Raw genomic sequence first — 10,162 nt, 5'->3', positions numbered from 1 at the left:
AAAAAAAAAAAAAAAAAAAAAAAAAAAAAAAAAAAAAAGAAGAAGAAGAAACCTAACAAAATGACAAAAGATCAAATATCATTGCACTCTCGGAGTCTTGGCCTCACTGGGTTCTAGTTGTTCCCCCCTCCCCCCCAGCAACTCACTTGTCTCCCTGGCTGGCCTTGAACTCACAGGGATACACCTGCCTCTGCCTCCTCAGCGCCAGCACACTCCACATTCTCCACATCATCTATGCTCCTAGTACTAGGTGTCCCAGATTTAACAGGGCTCAGGCCTTCCGACTCCGATTTCCCAAAACCCGCGTTAATAGTTCTCAAGGACCCTGCTGCCTCCAGGACCTGTCCCATAATACATCTCACTGAAGCAAAGCCTTCTCTACCATCATTATAGGTTCCAGGCCCCGGCAGATTCCCATTTAAGGTTTGCACACACCATGCAGGCTTCTTTCTCCCTTCCTCCCCCCACCCCTACCCCTCTTCTCCTGCTCTTCCCTAATTTAGGGAAGCCCACATCTCCCAGACCTCTCTGCTAATTCAATCACACTCCTCTGTTGTTCCCTTCCTCAGCGGGATAAGTGTCCTTTTTTTTTTTTTTTTAATTTACAGTAAGATAAGTGTCCTTTTGTGTGGAATCTTGTTTCTCATCAAAGTCACGGTCCATCCTCTGAGTTCCGGTTCCTCTATCACGTGCCTCTCTGGTGCCGCCTTCTTCTCTTCAACCCTTTTTTTTTCTGCTTTTTTTTTTTTTAAATTGGTTTGGTTTTGGTTTTTTTGAGACAGGGTTTCTCTGTAGCTTTGGAGTCTATCCTGGAACTAGCTCTTGTAGACCAGGCTGGCCTCGAACTCACAAAGATCCGCCCGCCTGTGCCTCCCAAGTGCTGGGATTAAAGGTGTGCGCCACCACCACCTGGCTCTGCTTTTGTTTTGAAGATAAGGTTTCCTGTAGCTTTAAATTGCCTGCCCTTGCTATCTATGTAGCCCAGGTTGATCTTGAACTCTTGATCCTGATGCTTCTGTCTTGAGCACCTGAATCACAGTTGTGCACCACCAACAAGGTTCGCCCCCACCCACATTTCCCACCTTCCCCCTGGCTATCAGAAAGACTCCTGTGTTCAAAGTCAGCTGCCTGCTCCCCCACCAGCCTAAAGCCTCAGACTTTGGGCCCAAGTGTTCATCTCACACCAGCCCTACCTCACTTTTTCTCTCCCTGCCTACTCCCGGGTCCTCTGGGTCTCTGGCTTCTCTGCGCCTCCCCAACTGCTCACCTCTGCTCAGATCCTCCAGTCGCAGTCCATCGGTCTGCAAGACGAACAATCCCGTTGCCGGCAGGGCCTCAACTGTACCAGGTTCTCCCGGTCCATGAACACAGGGACCGGCGCTGTGCCCTGCACCTGACGGCTGCGCTCCTGTTTGCCCAGATCGCAGAAACAACGCCACTCTCCCCACGGGCCTAGGACAGACTCTTCCACTACTGAAGAAGGAAGGTGGACATGAAAACCCAGTTGGGGAAATTAGCCTCCACACAGTTGACTTGTCCAGGGAGGGACAGAGATAAGGAACCTAATGACAGCTGGCGTTTGGAGACTTTACTGCCTCTGTGTGGTGGTGAGAGCTAGGAGAGCAAGCCACCTGTCAGGCTGACACACGTGAACTGCCCACAGCTGCAAACCGATACCCCCAATCTGTGCCAGCCTGCTCAGCTGGGAGTACGGACACTCTGTCCTCCTTCACACCTGACAACCAAAGTTGACTCTTGTCCTAAGGGACTTCATTGGGCTGACCCAGCAGGCGCACAGCCTCCTGACAGGGAGGGCTAAGGAGAGAGGGTGGATAAATGACTCAGTGAGCGCAGTTAAATCCCCTGCTGCTGCCTGCCTGCCTGCCTGGCTAACTTGTAGCAACAAAGTAGTTTTTTATGCTCAGGAGCAGCTATGAGGTTGGTTTTTTTTTTTTTTTCCACTGTTGTGCTAAAGATAAGTGTAAGATTTAATCCAGGGCTCACACACACTCTGGTCAAATGCTCTACCTCCTCCCCCGACCTACACTTTTACAGGACTCTTTTTTCTTTCCTTCCTTCCTTCCTTCCTTCCTTCCTTCCTTCCTTCCTTCCTCCCTCTCTCCCCCCTTCCTCCCTCCCTTCCTCCCTTCCTCCCTCCCTCCCTTCCTCCCTCCCTCCCTTCCCTCCTTTCTTGCCAGAGTCTCATGTACTCTAAGTTGGCCTCCAATTCCCTTGGTAGCCAAAGATGACTCTGAACTTCAGATCCCCTGACTCCATTTCCAAAAAGTTAGAATTGCAGGTGTGTACTGCTATAGGGTAGTGGCTTCTGCAGTGTTGGGGAAGGAACAGGACTTCATGCTGGCTGGGTCAAGGGCTCCTCCTCCGTCTGAGCTACCAGCACAACACCAAGCCTTATCACCACTCCTTACTGATACTTCTGCGTGTGGAGATGAACTCAGCCTGGTGCCTCAGACCCTTCATCAACAGATCTTTGCCAAAGACTCCCAGCTTTTCCCATCCTCCCCTGAGGCCTTTTGGCCTTTGCTTTTGTTCCCTCTTCCTGGGACACTGTCGCCAAATCTCTGTAATTTTGACCCTGCCAGTCATTCCGGCTGAATGGGTAGCTACCATCCTCACCACACCTTCGCTGACATCTCAGGCTGCCTGGGCCAGTTTCCATCTCCGTCTCCACCCTTCCTAGCACCGTGTTTATAGGTTGTTTATTGTCTCCTGGTGCCCTGCTCCCGACAGGCAGTGTCTACTACATTGATCAGACCTCCAAGGAAGCTGCTGGGTAAAATTTTCAGTACAGTGAAACGAAACAAATAAAAAACAACCCACAGATGAGAAACCAACACACTCAAAGAAAAGCGGCCAGTCCCGGTGGACAGGCCTGTGCTGAGCTGGGCAGAGTCGGCACTGGAGGGGCTGTGTGTAGCCAGCTGGCTAAGTGAGGCTTCTGGGGGCACCTTTTGAAACCGTCACTCCCGCCACCTTCAAGTTTACCCTTTTTTCGCTGCAACCTCAGCAGCTCCCAGGCATCACTTGTGCCCTGCTGGCCAAAATACTGGTAGTCTGGTTCGATCTGAGTAGAGGACACCAGTCCCAGAAGCACTAGATGTGGGAGCAGTAGAGCCAGTCGGCTCCGGGCCATGCCCGGACTCCAACCGACCCCAACGCGCCCCGGCGGCTCGGGACCGCGCGGAGCCCACAGCACAGACCACCCCGGCGTCCGCAAGGGCACACCCCACCCATCTCACTTGTGCAAGCGCGTGAACCGGTCCTTGCGCTCCCCCTCTGCAGGCGCAGTGGATCCGACCGCGGAGCTGTCCCGCCCACCTCCCCCTGCCCTGCTTCATGTGGTTTGGGCCGCGCATAAAATGCTCTAGGGCCTAGGACTCATTTGGCTCTGAGATCTCTGTTTTCTGTGTCCTGTCGTGTCTGGTCGTCCGCGTGTCCGGATCTTGCCCACGCAGGTATGGAAACCCAGAGTGCACACGAATAGGAGGCGCCCCATTGGTGCGGTTCTGGGTCTATTACGACCTCCTTGCTGACGGTCTTTGTTTTTCGTGCTCTATGGTGGCCGCCTTTGTCCTTGCAGGGGTGGGGGTGGTGGGATGGACGGGGTTGGAGGCCGACTCAAGGCTGGAGCCCTGGCTTGCAGGCCGTTGCGCCGCCAAGCTCACAGGCTCGCCATCCCGTTCTGAAACTAAGGGCTCACGACCCTTCCTTCTCCCGTGCTTGGGCTGACTCAGGTGGCAGCGGTGACCCCATCACTTGGGCCCTGTTTGGGGGGGGGGGGCGGGTCTCCTGAGTCCTTGCAGACCTTGTACTGGTAGAGTGAATATGAGTACTGCTATTTCCACTTCTCGGACTCAGTGTCTGGGCTCAGCCTCAAGGGTGACCTTGGGAAAGCCAGACAAAGGGTCTTTTGCGGCACTGACCAACCAGCCTTGCGTTGTGGGTCTCTTTCAGTCATGGCATCCGGCAACGCATGCATCGGAAAGCCGGCCCCTGATTTCACGGCCACCGCGGTGGTGGATGGCGCCTTCAAGGAAGTCAAGCTTTCGGACTACAGAGGTGAAGCTGCCCGGAGGGGGAACCAGGTGGGGATAGGGTAATATGAAAGGGACTTGAACTAACTTTTCTTCCGGTGTCCTCTTCCCTAGGGAAGTACGTGGTCCTCTTTTTCTACCCGCTGGACTTCACTTTCGTGTGTCCCACGGAGATCATCGCTTTTAGCAACCACGCTGAGGACTTTCGAAAGCTGGGTTGCGAGGTGCTCGGAGTGTCCGTGGACTCTCAATTCACCCACCTGGCATGGTATGGGTCTGCGCGGGGGAGCGGGTGCAGAGATGTAGGAAAGCCCAAACTCTGGGGATAAACTGTCTTCCCCCTTCATCTTCTAAAGAATGGAAACAATTACACCCAAGCCCTTACAATGATGACGGTAATTAGCGTTTGGCACCTAGTTGGAAGGTGGAGGAAACTGCAGAGGCTTGTGGCTTAGTTCTCAGGAGACAAACTGCGTTGCCCTATTTCATGAAACGGGAAACTCTAGTTCTCAAGAGGATAGGTTGATAGAAAGACCAGAGCTGGATGATGGTGGGAACTCCCCTCCCTCCCTCCCTTTTTTCAAAACTAGGAGTCAGTCCAAGGTCTCATTGCTGCAAAGCAAGTGCCCTCCTATTGAGCTCTGTCCCTGCTGTTGGGCAATGGGAACTCTGATGTGGTGTCTCTACTGCAAGTTAAGGGAGTCCACAGTTAAGCTACTTGAAGATGAAGCTTTATCTGGGGCCATCTCTTCCCAGCTGTGCTGCCTCCACCAGGGTGGGGTGGGTGGAGCTCCCCAGCCATTTTTAAATCCTTTATCTCTTGCTTCCAGTACCCCCACTCAGCCCTTATCACACTGGAGGCCCACGGGGGAGAATTCTGCTGTGCTGGACATCCTAAGGCTCCAACCTTGACTCTCTCACCCACAGGATCAACACTCCACGGAAGGAGGGAGGCTTGGGCCCCCTGAACATCCCCCTGCTTGCTGATGTGACTAGAAGCTTGTCCCAGAACTACGGCGTGTTAAAAACTGATGAGGGCATTGCCTACAGGTACAGCAGGGACCTCAGCCCAACTCCAGGAGTCCCATCTCAAAGCTAAAGGGACCACTGTGGCTAATGGGGTGTGAGTGTGTTTCGTTCCCTGGCCCTGGCAGTGGGGGGCTCCAAGCTCCTCACTGTAGGCCCTCATTGTCTTCAGGGGCCTCTTTATCATCGATGCCAAGGGTGTTCTGCGTCAGATCACAGTCAATGACCTACCGGTGGGACGCTCTGTGGATGAGGCTCTGCGCCTAGTACAGGCCTTTCAGTATACAGATGAGCATGGGGAAGGTGAGTGAGTGTCCTCGATGGGGAGGCCCTCCTCAGTCCTGAGTTCTGACACAAGCTGTCTGCCCTAGCAGCTTTATGGGGTGGATGTCATAGCCCCACACAAGGGCTGGAGAGATGGCTGGAACACTGGCTGCTTTCCCAGAGGACCAGGGTTGGATTCCCAGCACCCACGTGGTAGCTTATAAGCATCTGTAATTCCAGTCTCAGGGGATCTGACCCTCTCTCCTGTCCCTCTCCTATAGTAGGCACAAACAGGTACACAGGCAAAACAAACACTGGATTTTTTTTTTAAGCCCCATACAAAATTCAGTTCTCTGCCTGCGGGGAGTGTCTAGGATGGGGTGGCGATTTGTATACATAGTAAACAAAGTTGAAGAGCTGGGAGCTGGCTGGAGGTATTTGATCTAGGTGTGCAGGGTCGAGCCTGCCATCCCCACACTTGGCAGGAGGTCTGAGGCAGGATTAAAGCTAGCCCATGATATAGAATAAGACCTTTTCTTTTTCTTTTCTTTTTTTTTTTTTTTCTTTTTTTTTTTTTTTTTTTGGTTTTTCGAGACAGGGTTTCTCTGTAGCTTTGGAGCCTGTCCTGGAACTCCCTTTGTAGACCAGGCTGGCCTCAAACTCACAGAAATCCTCCTGCCTCTGCCTCAAGTGCTGGAATTAAAGGTGTGCGCCACCACCGCCCTGCTTGAGACCTTTTCTTAAACAACCAAAAGGAAAAGGTAAAAAAGTAGAGCATTGACAGGTGTTCAAGCTGGGAATTGGACTTGGTCAAGTGCTTGCCTGGCATTCACAAAGCCCTGAGTTCAGTCCCCGTGACAGGATAAAGCTGGGTGTGTGGTGTATGCCTGTAATCCCAGCACTTGAAGCCAAGGGAGAAAGGTCAGATTGAGGGTCATCTTCAGCTGCCGAGTTAGTTCAAGGCCAGCCCAAACTCCATGAGAACCTACCTCAAAAAGTCAAAAATAAAAAGGTATTTGAAAAGTGTCCCAAGTTAATCTTAGTCGGGTTAGAGCACACACACACACACACACACACACACACACACACACACACACGCACGAAAAGGTCTCAGTATGCATTGCTGTTGGCCTGGAGCTAGCTGTGTAGACCAGCACACACGTTCTCTTGCTAGTAATCAAAGCTTCAAACATACTAGACAGTGGTCTTCCACTGAGCTATACCCGCAGTCCAGTTAGCACCTCGTCATATGGAAGGGACAGCTGACCACAGGTACAAAGTTTGGGGAGGTGAAGGCTGATTGAGTTGAAGGGGAGGAGCGTGGATGCAGGTCTATAATCTCAGTACTTGGCAGGTGATGCAGGGGGCCAGCTTGGGCAACAGCCAGAGACAATTTTAAAATCAAAAGGCTCAGTGCAGTAATACAGCCCAAACCCTGGGGCGGCAGAGGAGGAGGATCCCTTGAATGCTTGAGGCCAGCCTGATCTATGGAGAGAGCTGAAGACCAGACAGAAGCTCCCTTTTTAAGAAAAAAGACAGCTACACCTAGATGTAGAGCCCTGGTTTACAAAAGGCCCAGGGCTCAAACGCCAATACATCAGCAGATAAAATAAAAACAATTTGCAGCTTAGTGTGGTGATACACATCTGTGATCCCAGCAGTCAGGCTGGGGTTGAGGCCAAAAAACAACAACAACAAAAACAAAAACAAAACAGGACAAACAATAGAACAGAAAAAAGTTTCGCCCAAGAAACTGTCTCGCCTCGCCTGTAGTTTGGAACCCTGGCCCTTAGCTCCCAGCCTCTTCCACGCAGTGTGGCCTAGGCTCCTGACCTTGATGGTGGTGCTCAGCCTCACGTGTTCATCCTTGTGTGTTTTTCTAGTCTGTCCTGCTGGCTGGAAGCCCGGCAGTGACACCATCAAGCCCAATGTGGATGACAGCAAGGAATACTTCTCCAAACACAACTAAGATGGCTAAACATCAGTGATCCTGAGTTCTTGGATCTCGCCCCACCTGGATGTCCTGTGCTGGCCCAGAAAAGACTAGATCCCCCCTCCACGGTCTGTGTAGGGGCTGGAGGCTGGGCCAAGGCTTTCTCATTCCCCACCTGGAATCTGGTGAATAGTAACCCCCTGCCCTGAACCCACCCAACTGGGCACAGGTCTATAGGAAACCAATAAAGTATTAGGGACAGTGGAAGACTGTGTTGGTGTACTCTCTAGCTTGACTCCAACCCCATCTTTACTCTCTGGCTTGTACAAATGGCTCTGCAATTACCCATCTTCACCACAAGGTGGAGGCATTACCACATTCACTGCTCGGTACTCCATTACCCCGTGACCTGAGAGTAGTGAGATCTGTCTTAAAAGAAAAAAAAAAAAAAAAAAAAAAAAAAAAAACAACCAGATCGGGCCTTGGTGGCGCACCGCCTTTAATTCTAGCACTCAGGAGGCAGAGGCAGCCGGATCTCTGTGCGTTCGAGACCAGCCTGTTCTACAAGAGGTAGTTACAGGACAGGCTCCAAAGCTACAGAAAAACCCTGCCTCAAAAAAAAAGGGGGGGGGGGAACCAATAATAGGGCTCCTGTCTCTGTAGACCGATGCCTGCATCTTGCCATCAGCCGGAAAGTGCTATTTAACAACTGCGATCGTCAGTGGATGGGAGTAAAATCAGATCACCGTGTCAGTTCCAGTAGGTGGAAGTCCAGGCTCAGTCCCATTTCCATGTAATATTTTGGGCAAGCGAGTGAGACCAATGTCCTGAGAGAGCCAACGGTGGGAGTCGCAGGGAAGAGCCTTTGCTTCCTGAGGTCGAAGGCAGAGGAGGGTTAGATTGGAGATGGGTGTTTCAGAGGTTCCATTCAGCTGTGTGCTCTGAAACAGCTTTGCCATTCTGAGTTCCACTTTCATTCCACAGAAGAGACGATCTGGTTGTTTTTATTTATGTTTTGACATTAGAGTCATCAGTCTATAGTTCCTTCAGCCTGAACAGAGATTTTACACAGATACCTTCGTGCCTGCCTTCATCATCTCCCCCCTTTGGAACTGTTTTTCCCTTTCTCCACCCAAGCTAGGGATGGCGTCCAGGGCCTCCTGAAGGACATGTGCACACTCTACCACAGAGCCCCACACTCAGCTGTTCCCTGGAATCTAATGTCTCCTCAAAGCTCCTGCTTGGGTCTCCTGAGTTCATCCACCCTACTCTGATTTCCCATTTTATGTGCCTTCTTCAGGTGATCTTGTTTGGGCCACAGTATTCGTATCCTATCCCTCTGTCCCAAGCTTTGCTCGGGCCCTACACTGCCAAATTTGTTGCAGAGATAACAGTGCATTACATTCATGGATCAGCCTGCCTCCCCTGCCCCAGCAGGCACACTTTGAGCTAATAGTCCTCTTCCTAACTCTCATCACCATTTTTCAAATCATGTCTGCCCTCACTTTTATTTATTTTATTGGTTTTTCAAGACAGGGATTTTTTTGGGGGTAGTCCTGGCTGTCTTGGAACTAGCTCTGTACATGTGGTTTTTTTTGCTTAGAAGAGTGCAGTGCCTGTGGAGGCCGGAAGAGGGCATTGCATCCCCCGGAGCTCCTTATAGGGTTTCGTGAGACGCCTAAGGTGGGTGCAGTGTATGCTCTGGAATAGCAGTGGTCCATGCCTTTAACTGCTGAGCCATCTCTTCAGCCCTTCTTTCTTTTTTCTTCCTTTAAAAAGTGTGTGTGTGTGCCCGCGTGCGCGTGCTCATTTGTGCTGAAAGTATGTGAAGGTGAGTGCTTCATCCAGGACCCAGGGATCACACTCAAGTACTCAGGCTTGGGGGCAAGCATCTTTACCCGCTGATCTTTTTCTTCTCATCTACTCATCTACCCCTTATCTCTTCTCTCTCTCTCTCTCTCTCTCTCTCTCTCTCTCTCTCTCTCTCTCTCTCTCTCTCTCTGTTTCTCTCTTCTTTTTTCTATCTACGGTGTGGTCCAAGCTATCTCTTAGGATTTTGTTTGTTTGGGGTCGCAGTTTTGTTGGGGGTGGGAGGTGAGGCAGGGTTTCTCTGTATAGTCCTGGCTGTCCTGGAGTAACTCTGTAGACCAAGCTAGCCTCGAACTCAGAGGTCCGCCTTACTATGTAGCCTAGACTGACTTAAGGCCCATCCACTTTACTACTTAGTTATTCCTCGGCTCCACCCGAGTGCTTTGGTTTTCTTCTTTGTGCTGGGGTCTTCCAATTTCAGCAGCGAGATGCGACTAGCAACCATCAGCTTTGACTGACTTCAGCTGCTGGGGAGCGGGCCCAGCATAAAGGCTGCGGCAGCGCCCAGCGGCCCAAACAACTGCCCCGACAGGACCAGACCTGGCAGTCGCCAGCTTCTGGCCTGGCACACGGGAGGGGACACTGGCAGGCGGGCGCCGCCCTTCCTGGCGGGAGTTGCCCTGACGGCGTCTGCAACACCGAGGCTGCAGCTGGGCTCCGCCAGGGTCAGCTCCGACGGAGGGGGCGTGGGCGCGGGCGCGGCGGGACTCCGGCGCCAGCCTATTAAGAGCCGCTCGGGTGGCTCCCTGTGCCCAGGAGAGCGTAGCCCTCCCGCCGCGGGCGCCCTGGACCCGGGCCTGGGGCTTTCCGCACCCAGAGAGTCGCCTGCCCGGGAAAATCCCGGCCCCCTTCCCGGCGCCGCGGCCCTGCCCGGCAGAGCTGGGGGAGGGGATTCCCGGAATCTGCCCGGAGACCGCGCTGGCGTCACTGAGCAGAATAGGCCCATATATGGGCAGCGCTTCCGGCGCGTCAGCGGGGAAAGCCCCGGCGCTCGGTGGCTGGGCGGGGCGCGCGT

General features: G+C 52.6%; 2 protein-coding genes across 2 annotated transcripts in view; one reads left to right on the top strand and one right to left on the bottom strand.

The window, feature by feature from the left end:
- Thsd8 (thrombospondin type 1 domain containing 8) overlaps positions 1 to 3,176 on the bottom strand; it is a 3,956-nt gene extending 780 nt beyond the window's left edge. The window contains exons 1-2 of the mRNA XM_050120695.1: positions 3,007 to 3,176; positions 1,268 to 1,473 (exon numbers count right to left, since the gene is read on the bottom strand). Coding sequence (XP_049976652.1) covers positions 1,274 to 1,473; positions 3,007 to 3,154 — 348 coding nt within the window. The 5' untranslated portion in view covers positions 3,155 to 3,176 and the 3' untranslated portion in view covers positions 1,268 to 1,273. The remainder of the gene's footprint in view (positions 1 to 1,267; positions 1,474 to 3,006) is intronic.
- Positions 3,177 to 3,326: 150 nt separating this feature from the next.
- On the top strand, positions 3,327 to 7,545 carry Prdx2 (peroxiredoxin 2). The gene is made up of 6 exons (XM_050120693.1): positions 3,327 to 3,476; positions 3,976 to 4,080; positions 4,170 to 4,323; positions 4,983 to 5,105; positions 5,254 to 5,384; positions 7,229 to 7,545. The coding sequence occupies exons 2-6, from the start codon at positions 3,978 to 3,980 to the stop codon at positions 7,312 to 7,314; spliced, it is 597 nt and encodes a 198-aa protein (XP_049976650.1). The 5' UTR covers positions 3,327 to 3,476; positions 3,976 to 3,977; the 3' UTR covers positions 7,315 to 7,545.
- The last annotated feature ends 2,617 nt before the right edge of the window (positions 7,546 to 10,162 follow it).

The sequence above is a fragment of the Alexandromys fortis genome, unplaced genomic scaffold (genome assembly GCF_014885135.2).
Source record: "Alexandromys fortis isolate MF-2015 unplaced genomic scaffold, M_Fortis_MF-2015_v1.1 scaffold_186, whole genome shotgun sequence".
In the NCBI taxonomy this organism is placed as follows: Eukaryota; Metazoa; Chordata; class Mammalia; order Rodentia; family Cricetidae; genus Alexandromys; species Alexandromys fortis.
Note: the sequence above shows the minus strand (reverse complement) of the source record. Positions and strands in the feature narration are given on the sequence as shown.